Below are 18,104 nucleotides of genomic sequence, written 5' to 3'. Positions count from 1 at the left end.
TACCCTTGAGGGTTTTGTCTCTACAGCTCAACGTCTCAGTCCTGCAAAGGGTGTTGGAAAGGCTGTATGTGTGTGGGCTTGTGTGTGTGTAAACTCAGTTCCTTTCAATTCCTGCTCCCTCGAGACAGTCTTCTCTTGGCAGGAGGCCTCACAGGCCACTTGGCAGATGGCTGCTGGTCCTTATCTGCAAAGAGCTGTCAGTCATGAGGCACCTCAGGGTTGACAAGGTTTCACAAGGGCCCTTCTGTCATCTCAGGGCAATCAGATAGCGGAAGGCTTCAGAGCAAAATTTAAAAACCAGGACCAGACTCAGGTACATTCTAGGCTCTTTATCTGCCGTATCCCAGCAATGGCTTGGGTGCCTTCTGCCTCAAATGGTAATAACAGCAGTACCAATTGTTACAGCACAGCGGCTCCCTTCATAACAAGGCTACCCCGCTACTGAAGGGACCTCAGTTGCTTTGGAATCGAGCTTATTCAAGTCCAGTACATTCATTACGCTCTGTCCCACACGAGTTTGGGGACAGTGGAAGGGAAGTCAAATTTAAACAAGCTAGGTTCAAGACAGCAGAGCAGAAATTCTAACAAAACAAAATCCCACAGAAGGGGGTGCTAGTATCGGGGATCTGAGACCCCCGCAGGGCAAATGGTGATGCAACAACCATAATGGGGATTATTTACTTGTTGGTTCACTCACGAAACATGTTGGCAACGTGCCTTGTGCCAGGTCCTGTTCTTGGCACTGGGAGACAGTCAGTCGTCCAACAAATGAGAGGGAACCAAGCCCAAGTTGGGGGTTTAAAGCTGTGACATTTCAGATGAGCATTTGCCATTATGACCACCCCTTCTGCTGCGCGTGTAGTTACTACTACCGTTGTGTCCCCTTCTCCTTCTCCTTCTGTCTGGTACATTCAGGACTAAAGCAGTCCAGGTTTTTCAAGTAGATTAGTGGCAGGACAACTCAGTGCAATATGAAAGATAAATTGCGTTGTTGCTGCTGTACAGATGAGGAAATGCACCAGTGAAAATGTTAGGGAGTCTTACCAGGAGAGGGCAGCAGCTAGTTAGCAACTAGATAAGAAACCCTGAGGGCCGGGCTGGTGGCTCAGGCGGTTGGAGCGCCGTGCTCCTAAAGCCGAAGGCTGCCAGTTCGATTCCCACATGGTTCCCTCGAGCCTTTCAAAGGATACCTTTGGCTATGGGTGTGCCCTGTTGTAGCCAGTGATTCTATTTCTCTACAGAAGGCAAGAAGGAATTTAAGGGGCAAATTGGATGGGAGAAAAGAACGAGAGGCTCTGAGAGAAGATGTGAAAGGAGACATAACTGATCTGTATGTATCCTGTGTCAACTCCTGACTGTCATGAGCAGGCTCCGTGCTAAGCACTAGTAGATACAGTTCCTGCTTAATACTCACCACCCCGTGATGCTAGTGTCACAAGGATAGTGTTATATCCTTGTGACACGTGAGAATAATGAAGCAGAGAACTTAAAGGACTTGCGCAGATCGCACAGCTATTAAGTAGTAGAATTGGGATCTGAACGCAGACGACCCTCTCCAAAGCTCATAGTCTCCTCATTCTTTCATGTTCGCTCCTCTGTGACAAAGACACCTGATTCTTCCATTGGCAGTGTCCCCACAGCAGTTCCGGGCATAGTCTAGGCATATGGTCTTCCCTCCATACGTGTCTGCCATACGTGTCTGTGTCCTAATTTTCCCTTCTTAAAAGGACACCAGTCATATTTGATTAGGGCCCACTCTAATGACCTCATTTTAACAAAATTACGTCTTTAAAGACACTACATCCAAACACAGTCACATCTGGAGTACTGGCAACTAGGACTTCAACGTATGAATTTGGTGGGAGGGGGACACAACTCAGCCCATAACAACCAGCAAATATACTTTTAAGATTTGCATACTATACTGTATGTACATTTCCATCAATCAAAAGGAAAAAAAAACTGAGAACAAAGATCAAAGTTACTGATGTGCGTGCTAAAGTATTTAGAGGGCAGTGCACTGATCTTTGCCTGCTGACTGGGTCATAGATGGACCTTCTCATTGTTTCCACAACACGGTGGGAGGGGTGAGGGAGCTCTCTGGGCTCTGACGTCAGGGCACTAATCTCATTCATGAGGCCCCACCCTCATGACCGAATCACCTCCCGAGAGCTTCACTTCCTAATGGCATCCCATTGGAGGTTAGGATTTCCACATTCGGATTTTGGGGGGACACAAGCATTTAGTCCGTAGCAGTCCCAATCCTCATGAAGCTTGCATTTTGGAGTGTTCCATTAGCGGTTGTGATTTCCGGGGATGCGCCCAGTGGGCACACCCACCTATGAGCTGCTCAGACTTACCTTGACCTCCATGTGTACCACGCCTTTCACACTTAGCTGCTTAATGCTCCAGCCACACACATCACGTTTAGCTGCTCAGTGAACACAGGCTTTTGCCTCCAGTTGCATGACGAATGCCACAGCAGCCCCTAGTTGTGCAAAGATAAATCACTCCAGGTCCAAGTGGTAAACCACAGAAATAACAGCAATTTATATATACCCCAGGAGTCCCTTGTGAGAACTCCTTCACTATTTATGATGTGTAGTGATGAAAGTTAAAAGCATGGATGGGAGTGGCAGCTTTATTTTATTACCATCTGCACACCACAAAAGAAACCCAAATGGAAATGCTCATTGGGAAGCCAGTTTGTTAGGAAACCCTCATGACCCAGAATTTTCATGGGAAAAAAAATACACATCCACACAAAGCTGCAGTCATATTTTCAATGCTGGCCGAATGTTTCTAAATTGGAACAAAGGGATTTTTCAATATTCTTAAACGACTTCTAGGCTTACGGTCCAAATCCTGATGAGCAAATGTTGCCCTAATTCAAGTCACAATAATAGAAAATAAATAATCATTCTGCCAGTGTTTGCATTCAGGGGGTTTGGGAAACTTGCACTACGATGGAAAAAAAAAAATTTTTTTTCTATCATGACGTAGAATTTTTCTTACGGTGTCATAACCTGTGGGTTTGAATTCTGATTTTTACTAGGTGAACTTAGACAAGTTACTTTAACCCTTTAAATCTCAGTTTTTTAAATCTATAAAATGACAATAAAAATAGCCATTCAGAATATTCTAAGAACTTGAATCAAAGCAAGGAAAATACTTAACACATCCTTAATACTTAGTTTGGCTCATAGTTTGTGTTCACAAAACAGTATCAATGATTATGATGATGATGGTGATGATGATGATGATGGTGATGATGATGGTGATGATGATGATGGTGATGATGATGATGATGGTGATGATGATGATCATGGTGATGATGGTGGTGATGATGGTGGTGATGGTGGTGGTGATGGTGATGGTGATGATGGTGATGATGATGATCATGGTGATGATGGTGGTGATGATGGTGGTGATGGTGGTGGTGATGATGATGGTGATGATGATGATGGTGATGATGATGATGATGGTGATGATGATGATCATGGTGATGATGGTGGTGATGATGGTGATGGTGGTGATGATGATGATCATGGTGATGATGGTGATGATGATGGTGATGATGGTGATGGTGATGATGGTGATGATGAAGGTGATGGTGGTGATGATGGTGATGGTGGTGATGATGATGATGATGATGATGGTGATGATGGTGATGGTGATAATGGTGATGATGAAGGTGATGATGGTGATGATGGTGATGGTGATGATGGTGATGATGAAGGTGATGATGGTGATGATGGTGATGGTGGTGATGTGATGATGGTGACAGTGATGACATATACAATGGCAGTGCTGACAATCACAACAATAAGGGGATGAAGAAAAGCAGGGAGACACACAGTCGGATCGGCCTACAGCAAACAAAGAATTAAATGGCATGAAATCAACCAGGATACTTTGGATATGGGAACCGTTTAAAGCAGGGGCGTCCAAACTTTTTTCCACGTTTTTCACCAAGGGCCATATGCGGTAAAATTCACAAACAGCCGGGCCACTCACTTGAGGTGAAGCACGTATTGCCTCACCTGGTTTATTTAAGTAAACTAAATATATTTTTGGAATTTGCTGTGGGCCAATAAAAAATGGATTGCGGGCCGCAGTTGGACCACGGGCTGCAGTTTGGACACCCCTGGTTTAAAGGCTTGAGTTTAGGCTGAAGAAAACCAACAGAATGAGAACCATCTGATAGCTAGGGTGCCCACGGTTTCTCCTTAATCAACTGTTAGGCTGGTTCATCCAAAGAGTCTGCGATCAATTAGTGATGCCTGCCATGGATTTGGACCAGAGGTGCAGTAACATATGTGAATTTACGGATTCTGGTGAAAGAATTTCAGCTGGAGTTCTAATACTACAAGCTTTAATATTATTTGGGTGTGTCTACCTCATTAGTTTTGATAGCAAGGATCAAAACAATATTTATTACTTATTAATAGAAATATTAATAACAATGTACTATATTTGTTAACATTAGTAATTAATTAGAAATATTAGTGATTATAATTATTATTTATTAAAATATTTATTCCCTTTTTATCTCCAGCACTTAGACAACTCTTACACACCCAATGGATGTTTGTTGAATCAAATAAAAACTGTCTTTGCAATAAGGATTAGTTAGTATTTATAACATTGTGTTCTGTTTGGAGTGGCCTGTGTTAAGAACAAGTTTAGAACACTTCCATCCCTATGCAACTCTCTCCTCAAAGGGTGAATAAGGGAAAATGAACAAGCTACTCTGTAAAAAATTACGTGGAGCCTCTCTTGTCACTGGCTCTATAGAAATGAATCTTTGTAAAGCCTTGGTAAAAGTTGTTCCAGATATAACTTAATGACTAGGTTTGTGATTCACCTTCCAAAGATGTTTGTTTACTTCTCCAAGAGCCACTTTTGTTCTAGGCCAAGTTTGGCTCAAACGGGAAATAGTCACTAAGATTTTACACGCGATGTTACAAGCTTCCCCAATCTCTTTCCAATTTGAAGCAATCCAAGGGGAGAAATATTTATGATTCTATTTTGTCTCGGGACCTTATCCTTTGACCATTACTATTCAAGATTTATAGCACCACCAGTACTGACGCAAGACCTTTCTGAAAGATTCTACCCAAAGCCCCATGAATCAGGAAGTTTTCCAGTCTGGCTGAAGGAACAGGCACTGTCCCCAGCCCTGTGTGGGTTCCAGGCACCGTTTCCTTTAATGTTTTGGGTGGTTCTTTCCCAGCCTAAGGTGGCTTCCTTACACCCAGGGGCTCGGTATCGAGGGGACTCTCTGCCGATCTCCGGGACATCCACATGCTATTCTCTGCTCTCTGGTACTCTATTCGGCAAACTAGCTAATTTTGGGTCCTGTGGATCACAGCTCCATTTCCCCCACTCAGAGAGTCCAGGAAGTTTTGTCCACCTTCTTCCTCCCATGGCTGCTTCCTACAACCTGCTTTGTAGAGTTTTTCAGAAACCACCCCAGAAACAGAAGCTCTGAACTTGAAAGTTGGAAGGAAGCTTCAAGGTTAACCTGTCTTGCCCTCTGAGGAGCTTGAAGACATACTGTGCTACCAGGTACCTTCTGTGACAACGGCTTTTAAAAAACACAGGGGGCGTTTGCTACAAAACAAATGCTTTCGTTCTTGCCTTCACTTTATCATCTATAGGATGGGGGTGGGGGAGGGATGTGATGTTAGAAACACTAAGCACGAGCTGTGATGTTAGAAACACTAAGTTTGAATGCGACTTCCATGACTTAGTTGCTGTGTGACCTTAGCCAACACTTAGCCTCTCTGAGTCTCTATAAAATGGAGAGAAAAATGCCTCCTTGAAACAGTGGTCGAGGGCTTGAAAGAGGCAATACAATTGCCTTATGCTCTGCCTGGCGCATAGTAGGCGCTCAACCAATAGTAGCTTACTTCCCGTATTATAATTAAATGAGGGGGTGGCCCGCAGCCTGACCCTTGAGGGTTCTGTGACTCAGACCAGAAGCAGATCACTTGCTGGTTCTTGTCCTCATTAGCAGCTTCTGAAAGGGCCGCAGCAGGGCTTTTCTCCGTGTAAAACACCGCCAGGTGAGCACAGGCAGGGAAAACTCCTTGGGAGGGCAGGGATCCGGGCACATCCCAGCAGCAGGTAGTGCCCCAAAGCCAGGTAAATGACGTTCGGTCATCACTAACCTTCATCACCACATCAGCAAAGCTGGGGAGATGAAATAAGCTCAGCTGGGTCAAATGGCTCTGCTCTAGAGTCCGCCATCCCAGGCCCAGGGGGCTGGTGTCACTGGCCTGACTGGTCCTCTCCTCTGGCTTCAGGGGAACCCTTTCCGCGATAACTTGTGCACTGGACAAGGCCGGACTGATAGAAGCGTGAAATCAACATGACAGCTACCACTTACTGAGTTCTGTGTGCATTTCCGCCTCTACCTGCTGTACTAATTCCTTCAACAAGCATTACGGAACCAAGTCCGTCATGGGCTAAGTCAAATGCTGGCACCTGCTTGCTTTAAAACCCTTTAAAAACTGTCTAAAAATGATCTGCTACACTTGGAACAAAATCCACATTTCTAACCAGGTCCTAACAGTTCTACGTGATCTGACCCTGCTGCAAACTAATTTTCTCCCCCCTCCTGCTTTCTACACTTCAGCAACACTATCCTTTCTGACTCTTGAATGTATAAACTCTTTCCTGCCCCAGGACCTTTGCACTTGCTGTCCCCTCCTCCCTGGGATAATCTTCTACGGAATTTTTGTATACCTGACTCGGTCTCATTTTTTAAGTCTTCCTCGAGTGTTAATTACTTAAAGAGACCCTCTCTGAGCATCCACAGCTGCTCACAGATTTGACAGATGCTGTACTATTAGGAACCATCATTATTTCCATTTTACAGATGACAAAACGGAGGTTGAGAAAAGTGATAGAGCCTCCAAGACCCCACAGCTTGGTGGCATTGCAGTTGAATCTGAAGGTAAGTGACTTTTCCATTGTTTTGTATGTATTAAGTTTGCTTGTGTCCCAGGGGGATCCCTACCTCCTCATCCCCTTCTCTTCTTCCTCCTCCTTCTTCTTTGTCATTTTGGGATCAAGTTGAATAACATTGTATCTCTTTCGATGGGTGGTCTTAAACAGGGGTTTAAGCAAACTTCCTGGACTAGGCTGTTAGCCTCTTTCTTATAGGTCAGCACCTCTATTTCTTATTATAGACAAGAATGGAAACAGCCCGTGCTGTGGACAGATCAAAACTGCCAACCCTAAACGTGTCCGTATTCTAAAGCAGTTTGTGAAATAAAATGGGCAGTGGGCTCTCCCCCTCAGGCCAGTCCAGTATAGGGGTATAAATAGGCCCCAACTCTAAGCATAAACGCTATTTCCCTGTCTGTGGGACCTACCATGGGAGAACCCCATCCATTGCCATACTCCCCCAAACCTGAATACCTCTTCTTTTCCATTTCTCCTTACTGCTGCCAAGGTATGTCAGTAGTCGAGACCATCAATTCCAGATATCGAAAGGACAAATGTAATTATGAAATGCATTTCTCCTTCTACTGAATTCCTTAGGGCTATTGGGCTGTCAGTGGAGATCAAGAAAATGTGAACTGAGGCTAGAAAACAGTAGTCAATAGAAACCAACATCAAGACAGTCCAGATGATGGACACGGTGACAAAGAAGATAAAGCATCAATTTAAGTACGTTCAAGACCTTAAAGGGAAACTTGGTCTTTGTGAGTAAACAGATAAGGAATATCAATGGAGAAATGGAAATTATGTAAAAGAATAAAATGGAAATTCTGAATTGAAAAGTACAGTAATTGAAATGAAAGATTTACTAGATGAATTTGAGGATTGGGGATTCATTTCAAAGGGTCAAATGGCAACTTTCTGGGGTGGTGAAAATGTCATATATCTTCAGTAGGGTGATGGTGACTGTTGGGGAAATATAATTGAAAACAAAATCTTCTCCCAATCCAGAAAACCTCTCCACAAAGGTAGAAGAGAAAAAACACAATTTTATTATTGCAAAAGCATTAAACCAGAATACAATGCTCATCACAGGCAACCTACTAAGAGATTACAAAAAATAAGCTCTCCCTTCTCTATAGCCAAGCAGATATAGCCCATTACGCGTCCTCAAGGTAAATGAAACTTTGAAAACACTGATTTGTAAAAATATATATACCCATATGTTCATTGCAGCATTATTTACAATAGCCAAGACATGGAAACAACCCATGTGTCTTTCAACGGATGATTGAATGAAGAAGATACAGTACATACATGCAATGGAATACCACTCAGCCTTGAAAAAGAATGAAATATTGCTATTTGTGACAACATAGATAGATCTTGGGAGTAACATGCTCTATGAAATAAGTCAGTCAGAAAAGGACAAGAACCATACTTTTACTCATATGAGGATATAAAACAGAACACAACAAACAAAACAAACTCACAGACACAGACAACAGGATGGTGGTTATCAGCAGGGAGGGCCTGTGGGGGGAGGTCAAAGAGGGTAAAGGGGGCCTAATATATGGTGACGGAGGGAGACTAGACTTTGGGGGGTGAGCACACAATACAATATACGATGAGGTGTTATAGAATTGTACGCCTGACATTTCTATGATGCTATTAACCAACGTTACCCCAATCAATTTAAGGAAAAAAATGATAACTAGTTCCTAAGTAAGAGGACCTGACAGCACCATTTGTCACACATGGTCCACCCTAGATTCACCTGGAAATTGGGGTGGCCACGTATGTTTGCTAACTGGGTTTATCCAAAGGGAAAATAAGCATCTCGTGTTTTTATGACACAGGTAGGTTTACAACTTGGAGTTAGGTTCCCACCCTCCCATAAGACACTGGGAAATAAAGGCACTATCTTCCTTGATTACATTTCAAAGAGATGGCTCCCAGGTCCATGAGAAAGACGTGACTGGTTCCTGAAGCTGGCAAGAGAGTTATTTTAAAAAAGATTTATACATATTTCAATGAGACAGAGAAATAACTTAAACTTATAACTTTGCTAAAGTAGATTTACACTCTAAGAAAAGGGACTGGGGAGAAGTCTCTTTCCTTATTTCCAACACCAAGAATTAAGCTTCTTCTTTTAAGCGGGTATTTGCCCTTATATGACGTAAGTGTATGTATTTGTCCAAATTATCAAACTGTACACTTAAAGTGTGTGCATTTTTGTATATGAGAGCTATACCTCAAAAGAGGTGATTTAGAAGTGACACAGGTGATCTGGAACACTTCCATGCTTTTATATAGGGCACTTTAAAACCTTTCTAGGCTTTCCTTGGAATTTTCACAAATTTCCCTGAGTTGTTTTCACTGTCATAACAGTGTTAGAAAAATTGTAGCTAGATTAGACCCAAGTTCATATATCATAAATCCTCTTAAATTTTGTGGCAATGGAACCCAAGTCTATCAAATAACAGAAAAATACGATTCAAAGGGAATTTAGTAAAGAACCTTAAAATAATTTAAACCTATGATTTGATGAAACCTATTGTAAGCTGGGAGTTTTTTCTTTCTCTCTCTCCCCCAAAATGTAACTGAACGCTACGAGAGCCTATATTTTTGCGAGGGGCTGAGCATATACTAGTGAGTAACACACTTAGGGTCCCTGCCCTCAGGAAGCTTATGGGCCAGCAAGGTAGCCAGATAGTAAACAGATAATTATACTAATACTTATTTGGTTATATTGCGATAAGTGCAAGAAGAGTTTCAAGGTGCAATGAAAGTACATCATGTGTGTGTGTGTGTGTGTGTGTGTGTGTGTGTGTGAGACCAACCTGGTCAGTTTGGACGTCTCCCCTGAGGACTGGGAGAATCTATATCTGACCCTCGCTCACCTTTCCAGCCTCGTCTTGTGCCTCACCCTTCACCCTTGCTCACTCCCTGTGAATCTAGACACCGTCTTTCTCTCTGTTCCCTGAACACTGAAGCTAGTCCTGACTTTGGCCTCTGCACATTCTGTTCTCTGTCTGGAACACCCTCCACCAGATCTTTAAATGGTGGGCTTCCCCTTGCCATTGGGTCTCGTCCCAAATGCTTCGGCCAGGATCCACAACCCCCCTATGTGAAGACGTCCCCCCCCCACATCACTCCCTCCCTCCAGCCTGCTCCCTCCATCCAGGTGCCTTGATGCTACCACGCCCAGACCACAATTTGAGTAGCAAGATTCTGAGGAATTTCCTCCTACGGATCAGAGAGAGGAGAGAGAGGCATGAGGTTGGCATTTTGGCCTGTGGTCGCTATGATTTTAGGGAATGACTTTGGGCTCTTGTGCTGTGGATTCTGTGGGGAATAGCTCTGTCAGTTTCCCATTCGGAAACGACAACAACAAAACCCTATGCTGGTGCCAAATGCTGCACCAGGAGCTTTCCTTGGATCGCTCCATTTAACTCTTAGACATCTCTCACTCACAGAGAAACCCGAAGCTCAGAGAAGATAGGAATTTGCTTGGGATCTCACAGCAAGGAAGTGGCTGAGCATGGATATAATTTATGATTTGCCTGATGCTAGAACTTTCCTCTTGTATACACAATGGAATACTATTCGGCGGTAAGAAAAGATGATATAGAAACATTTGTGACAACATGGATGGATCTTGAGAGTATAATGCTAAGCGAAATAAGTCAGACAGAAAAAGCAGAGAACCATATGATTTCACTGACATGTGGTATATAAACCAAAAACAACAAAAGAACAAGACAAACAAATGAGAAACAAAAACTCATAGACACAGACAATAGTTTAGGGGTTACCAGAGAGTAAGGGGGGAGGGGGGAACGGGGCTCTAGAAGACAGTAAACGGGGACTAATATATGGTGATGGAAAGAGAACTGACTCTGGGTGGTGAACACACAATGGGATTTATAGATGATGTAATGCAGAATTGTACACCTGAAATCTATGTAACTTTACTAACAATTGTCACCCCAATAAACTTTAAAGAAAAACAAACGAAAAAAACATAATAACTGCTAGAACTAATACATTTGGGAAAGTTGCAGGACACAAAAGCAACACAAAAATCAGTTGCATTTCTATACACTAACAATGAATAATCCGAAAAGAAAGTTAAGAAAACAATTTCATTTATAATAGCATTAAAAAGAACATATTTTAATACTTAGGAATAAACTTAACCAAGGAGGTGAAAGACTTGTGTACTGAAAACTCCAAAACACTGCTCAAAGAAATTAAAGATGATACAAATAAATGGAAAGACATCTCATGGAAGACTGAGCATCATTAAGGAATCACTACTACCCAGTGACCTACAGATTCAGTGTAATTCCTATCAAAATACCAATGGTGTTTTCTCGCAAACATTAAAAAAAAAACCCATATGGAATCGCAAGAGACCCCCCAAAGAGCCAAAATAATCTTGAAAAAGAACACAGCTGGATGTCTCACACGTCCTGATTTTGCAACTTCTAACCAAGCTACAGTAGTCAGAACATTGTGGCCCTGGCACAGACAGATATATAGACCAATGGAGTAGAACAGAGAACCCAGAAATGAATCCTCTTATATATGGTCAAGTGATTTTTGACAAGGGTGTCAAGACTGTTCAGTGGAGAAAGGAGTCTTTTCATCAAATGGTGCTGAGCAATAAACTTAGTACAGGAAGAAAAGTGGATACCCATATGCAAAAGAATGAGGTTTAACCCTTACTTTACACTACATGCAAAAATTAACTCAAAATGGATCAAATATCTAAACGTAAGACCTAAAACTATAAAACTCTTAGAATAAAACATAGGGGAAAGCTTCATGACATTGGATTTGGCAATGATTTCTTGGGTATGACATCAAACGCACAGGCAACAACAAAAGAATTTGAACTTCATCAAAATTAAAAACCTCTGTGCATGAAATGACACAGTCGACAGTGTAAAGGCAACCTATGGAATGGGAGAATATTTGCAATATCTGATAAGGGACTAATATCCAGAATATATAAAGAACGTCTACAACTAAACAACAAAACTAAAACAACTTGATTTTAAAATGGCCAAAGGACTTGAATAGACATGTCTCCAAAGACGTCATAGAAATGGCCAACAAGCACTTGAGAAGATGCTCAGCATCACTGATTACCAGGGAGACGCCCACCACCAAGAGAGGTACCACCTTACAGCCATTACGATGTGCGCTATCAGTAAACAGAAAATAGTGTTAGTGAGGATGTGGGGACACTGGGAAGAACCCTCGTGCTCTGTGTGGGAACGAGCAACCACTGCGGAAAACAGTAGGGCACTTCCTCAAAAACATAGAGGGTGCCCCCAAAATGTGTGCATGTTTTAAGAACGGAAAACTATTAAAATTGTAATAGTATATGCCGATAACAAAAGATGAATACAAGTCATGTTTGACGTCTGCAATGACAAGAGATGCTCAAAGAGGTTTCCATCAGCGTCCAAATACTTCTGATGACAGGGAACTACTGCTTGAGCAACGTCGACCAAAGTGTCCACTTGTATACATTTTTTTTGGCACCTTGGTATTAAAAATAAAATTACCGCATGATCCAGCAATCCCACTTCTGGGCATATACCCCCAAAGTAGTGAAAGCAGGGTCTCAAAGAGATATTTGCACACTCACGTTCACAGCAGCACGATTCACAACAGCCAAAAGGTAAGGGCAACCCAAGTGTGGATGAACGGATAAGCGAAATGTGGTCTGTACACACCACGGAGTATTATTCAGCCAGGAAAAGGAAGGAAATTCTGACCTATGCCACAACATGGATAAACTTGTAGGACGTTATGCTCAGCAAAATACACCAGGCACAAGTTGAATGCTGTATGAGTCCACTTATATGAAGCACCCAGAGAAGTCAATTCACTGACACAAAGGAGAAGAGTGGTTGTCGTGGGCTCAGGGGTGGGGACAGGGGGGTTACTGTTTAATGGGTACCGAGCTTCAGTTTTGCGAGAGGAAAAGCGTTCTGGAGATCAGATGCACAACAGTGTGAAGATACTTATCAGGACTGAACTGTGTGCCTATAAATGGTTCAGATGGTAAATTTTATGGTATGTGTGTTTTACCACAATTTAACATTTTAAATTTACAAACAATTTACTGAGCATCTACTGTGTGCTAGGTATGGTAATACAATAAGCACTGTACTTACGAACACTGTAATTATAAAAAACACACTTAAGGAAACAATTCTAAGAGCAAGAACCAGCACAGACAGACAACAGACAAACCCACAAGAATTCAGAACTGGGTTTATCAGACAAAGACTGTTAAATTTTGGCAGGGAGCTAGAAATTACTAAATGGATAATATCATATCTGAAAAAGAAACAAAAATATAATCTCAACAGATGACAGGAAAGGCACTTAACAAAATTCTCTAATGCTCATATTTTATTTGTAAAAATTCTTCTCGCAAATGAGGGATAGCAGGGACCTTCCCCGACCTGACACGTGAGGGCTCTGGTACACAGCCTTTAACACCACAGTTTGGTGGGACATCAGGAGCGTTCCCTTTAAAATCAGCAATGAGCTACAGACACACTGTCTCTGCTTCTGCTGCATATTGTTTTGATGATCTCATCCCACTCAGTAAGACCAGAGACAGAAATGAAGTACGAGAGACTGGAAAGGAAAAACACTTTTAAAACTCACCTGCTAATGGCGACTCATGTACAGAGGGTCTGGGACCCACGGTGAAGAGATCCATACTTCAGGGGACCTTGAGATCCAAGAGTGACGTTGGCTCTTTCTGAGAGAGAAATCATTCAGAAGTCACCAACTGTTCCAGAAGCATCCAAACGTGTCCTGCTTTCATGACCTGCATACCTTCTCTTTATCCCTCAGGGCTCAGCTTAGGCATGCACCCCCCACTTTGGCTTAGGTGCATCCTCTGTGTTCCCAAAGCATCGTGTGCTGGGGTTCAGCCCTGTCCTTGGCTGGGAACTCCTGGGATGGGGGCAAACATGGTTCTGATTCTCAGGTGTAGGGAACCACCTAACCATACCTGCTGCTCTCCCAGAGGGAGCTGTCCTTTCCACGAGGGCCACTCTAGGCCAGGGGCTCTAACAGGTGCCCCCAGGCATGACTCCAGGAAACAGGGACCCCCGCTGCTCTGGGCCCACACCCAGCCTGACTTCTGTTTGCTTCCAGTTCTGCCTAAGCTAGCACCAAAGATTTCAGACTCCTTCACCTCCTACCACAACCCCAGCTTCTCGACAAGGTCAAGATCCTTGGCTGGGACAGAACCGGCACGAAGTGGCCGGGAGGCTCTCGCTCCAGATACAGGGGAAAAAGAGCTGGTTGGCAAAGCTTCCAAACTGCGTCTGGGGACAATCAAGTCCACAGTGGCGTGGAGAATTCTTGACCTTCCTCAGCACCTGCCTTGCGATCTAGGCGACGGCCGGCCAGAGGGACCCACCTCTGGAGAGGGACCCCCAACCAGCACCTGCTCTCTCCCAAGGTATTTTCTCACTTGCTCAGCTGCTCTTTCTGAGGCCGGGCTGCCCGGGGGGGCGTTCCTAGCCTGGGACTGGCTTCCCCTGCCCTCAGCAGGGGGTTCCCTTGAAGGGGCCTGATGATCCCCAATGCCATAATCACAAGCCTGGCGGCGGAGCTCCCTTTTTGGGGTAGATACTGGATCTAGAACTGAATATCTGGTGTGTGTGTGTGGGGTCACTTGAGAAGGCCTCCTTCCTGAAAGACCTGTTTCCACAGACACATGCTGTGGGCACCTGGGCAGTCAGGCCCCAAGGCTACAACATTCAAGATTGTTCACTTTCTTTTGGGGGCAGGCTTTTCACTTTTTACAACTGGAAAACAAAGCTGGCGGAATCCCAGAACACATGCATTGGATTGCAAGAGCTGGTGATCCCTGGAGAGATGGGGCAGGCTGTGGTGGCTGTGAAACCTGCCTGCCAGGAGGGGGCCCCCGGAGACCTAGGGTCCCGATTCCAGAGCAAAGGGCACAGTGGCAGCCATGAGGAGTGGGGCAACCAGAGGCGAAACACCAGACTGATGTCCCTGGCCTCCCCGCACATACAACCCTGGCACACAGCAAGTCCTCAATAAAACAGGAAAACACGGGAGTTTTCGAGTTTTCAGAAGACAGATGGAATGGGAACGGGGACGCCGGGCCTGCACATTCTCCCACTCAGGAAGAGGGAGGGGTGGATTTACTCAGCGTGTGCCATGTTGTCACGGGTTACAACCCAAAGACCCCAGAATCCAGGAGCTGCTCTTTGAAAGACGTCTGATCTTTCCTTAGACCCAAAAGCCTGATGAGGCACAGACGACACCATGTAATGGATGAAGCAGTGGCTCAGGGCACTTCTTCAAGGTCATACAGCCAGCAGACAGCAGCCTGGCACTGACCTGGGCCTGTCTGTTCCCCAAGGCGGCCCACCCTCACTCATCCACCGTCTTCTTTCACAAGAGCCTTGTGCCAGATCGTCTGCCATTTACTTTAAGAAAGAGTCGAGGGAATGTTGGTCAGCCCTGCCCTGAGCCATGATATGTCAAGCTTGTCCAGTTTTTCCTAATATGCATTAAAATGCCCATAAGCCACGTCACGCACCTTCAGAAACGCACCCACAACCGTTAGAAGCGCTGGGCTATGCCTTGTTGCAGGGATCCCAGCCCAGGAGTAGGAGGGAAGGAAACGGTTCACAGTGGAAAGCAGAAGCGGGGAGGGAGCAGTTCCGAGTTTGATCCACCCAGTTTGCAACCGCACACCTGTTGCTTTCTAAATCTGCTCAATGGACCCAGGATTTCTGGTCCCGAAGGAAAACTGCAGAAGACTCCCCCACCTGCCTCCACGCTGTGCCCATCAAGCACTGACGGGAACAGCAGTGGGCTGGACGCAGGCAACGCCCGGACCCACGGAGGGGAAAACAGTTCTCCTTCGTCAGGGAGGACTTGACCACATCAGCACTTTGCAATGCTGGGTGTGGTGTGGGCAGGGGTCCAGTTCACAGAGAAACAGATGGGAGAGGGAAGGAGTCCACTCAAAATACCTAAAAATGTTTATGTCTACAGCATAGAAACAGCAAGTACAAATAAGTGTTTTAATTGTCTCCAGGAGATAATTTGGTAAAAAGAATAGGCAATTCCAAAGAGGAAAAACGTAAGGGCGGAGTAAACATTAGGTGGAAAATAGCAATTTTAACTTTATCTATTACATTGCAAAATAGGCATTTAGACAATACCCCGAGCCGGTGAGGCCTGGGGCCAAAACCAACCCCCTCAAATTTTGTCAATGGCCACTTCCCTTAGCGCAACCTCAGTGGGGTGTTTCAAAACTCCGCAAATTACTCGTTCTTTTGACCGAAGAAGCTCACTCCTAGAACTTGATCCAAAATGAGGGAGGGAAGGGAAACAGAAATGATTCCAAAAAATTTCAAAATAATTTCATTATTCAAAATGATGAAAAACTAAATAGCCAACAGGGACATTTTGACTGTTTAACGTTGGGGTACATTGACTGCATGTACGATCTTGAACTCATGTGTCACAAAGTCCAACATGAGGCAACGCAGGAACACGAAAACAAAAGATTAGGCTCCAAGTGAAGCAGACGACAAGACCACATGGAATATGCCCCGAGGATGACCATGTGTGCACGAGAACTGGCAGGGAACTGAGGGACAGTTCACGTAGGGGGGGGGATGCCACTGGAGGGGGTCTTTCCTTTAAAACTTCCCTTCACAATTGTTATGATGCTGTCTGTCCCAGAGATTTTTAAAAATCAAAAGGAAAGAAAGGAGGGAGGGGGAAGGGAAGAAGGAAGGAAGGAAGCCAAGTGTCCGTGAAAGGTGAATGGATAAAAAACAGTGGTCTGTCTGCACAGTGGAATCCTAGTCAGCCTTCAAGAGGAAGGAAATTCTGACACACCTACAACATGGATGAACCTTGAGGACATTGGGCTAAGTGAAAGAAGCCAGTCACCAGAAGACAAATACTGTAGGATTCCACTTCTATGAGGTACTTATGAGGTCTGACAATTAAGTTCGCAAACTCGTTCTAGGAAAAGTGTTCCATACCTCACTGCTGAATATCACTACGGACACCTTTGAAGGACTCCCCTTGGGAAGCTATGCACTGATGCCAGCACCTAGTCCACCCTTCAAAGCAGTTTTGGAATTCTTTTTCTGGAATGGCCATCAGAGCTGTTGTCGTATTACCCTTGATGTCCTGAATGTCATCAAAATGTCTTCCATATTTCCTTTATCTTCAAGTAAAGAAAGAAGTCACTGGGGGCCAGATCAGGTGAGTAGGGAGGGTGTTCCAATACAGGTTTTTACTGGCTAAAAACTCCCTGACAGACAGTGCCGTGTGAGCTGGTGCATTGTCGTGATGCAAGAGCCATGAATTGTTGGCGAAAAGCTCAGGTCGTCTAACTTTTTCACGCAGCCTTCTCAGCACTTCCAAATAGTAAACTTGGTTCACTGCTTGTGCCGTTGGTACAAATTCGTAATGAATAATCCCTCTGATATCAAAAAAAGTTAGCAACATCGTTTCAACAAGTTCATGAACTTAATTGTCTGACCTCGTACTTAAAAATGGTTAAAATGGCAAATTTTATGTTATGTGTATTTTACTACAATAAAAACAATGAAAAAGAAAGGAAGGAAAGAAATAGGAGACTCAAAGGCATTTTTTTCTGAAATCGGGGAGGGGGTCAGGGGAGTGGTGAGTGGGGCAGTGCTTACAGGCACAGAAGCCTAGAGGTGAGTGAGAAGGCGGAGACAGGAGTGAGTGAGGAAGAGGAGGAGGAAGGAGGTGGGGCCCGCCTTGGTGAGCAGGCAGGCGGCCCTTCCTACTTGAAGCTGGAGTTCTGTCTTCAGGGAGAATAACATGCAAGTCATTTTCTGGAAGAAACTTCTGTAGGGGAGGAGAAAAAAAGTTTTTCCGCTACCCATCTTGGGTTCATTGGCTGGGGTGCTATAAATTGGCCTGACAAAAGGCAGACTGAAGGGGAAACAAACATATACACTCGCACAGCATGAAGCACGCACAAGGAGCCCTCACAGATGAGTAACTCAAGGGGGTGGTTAGAACTTGGGCTTCGTAGCATCTTAACAAGACCAGTGTATTTTTAAGAGACG

The 18,104-nt window shown here is 44.2% G+C and overlaps 1 protein-coding gene and 1 long non-coding RNA gene across 2 annotated transcripts; both read left to right on the top strand.

The window, feature by feature from the left end:
• Positions 1–4,833: 4,833 nt before the first annotated feature.
• LOC117019819 (uncharacterized) lies at positions 4,834–10,567 on the top strand. The gene is made up of 3 exons (XR_004422571.1): positions 4,834–5,571; positions 6,312–6,964; positions 10,434–10,567. It is a non-coding gene; the product is annotated as an uncharacterized LOC117019819 (long non-coding RNA).
• A 3,193-nt stretch (positions 10,568–13,760) lies between these two features.
• On the top strand, positions 13,761–16,971 carry LOC117019817 (uncharacterized). The gene is made up of 2 exons (XM_033102002.1): positions 13,761–14,461; positions 14,793–16,971. Exons 1-2 carry the CDS (start codon positions 13,815–13,817, stop codon positions 15,067–15,069), a joined length of 924 nt encoding a protein of 307 aa, XP_032957893.1. The 5' UTR covers positions 13,761–13,814; the 3' UTR covers positions 15,070–16,971.
• Positions 16,972–18,104: the final 1,133 nt, after the last annotated feature.

Source organism: Rhinolophus ferrumequinum, assembly GCF_004115265.2.
Source record: "Rhinolophus ferrumequinum isolate MPI-CBG mRhiFer1 chromosome 15 unlocalized genomic scaffold, mRhiFer1_v1.p scaffold_54_arrow_ctg1_1, whole genome shotgun sequence".
NCBI lineage: Eukaryota > Metazoa > Chordata > Mammalia > Chiroptera > Rhinolophidae > Rhinolophus > Rhinolophus ferrumequinum.
This window is presented reverse-complemented; position numbering and strand designations above follow the sequence as displayed.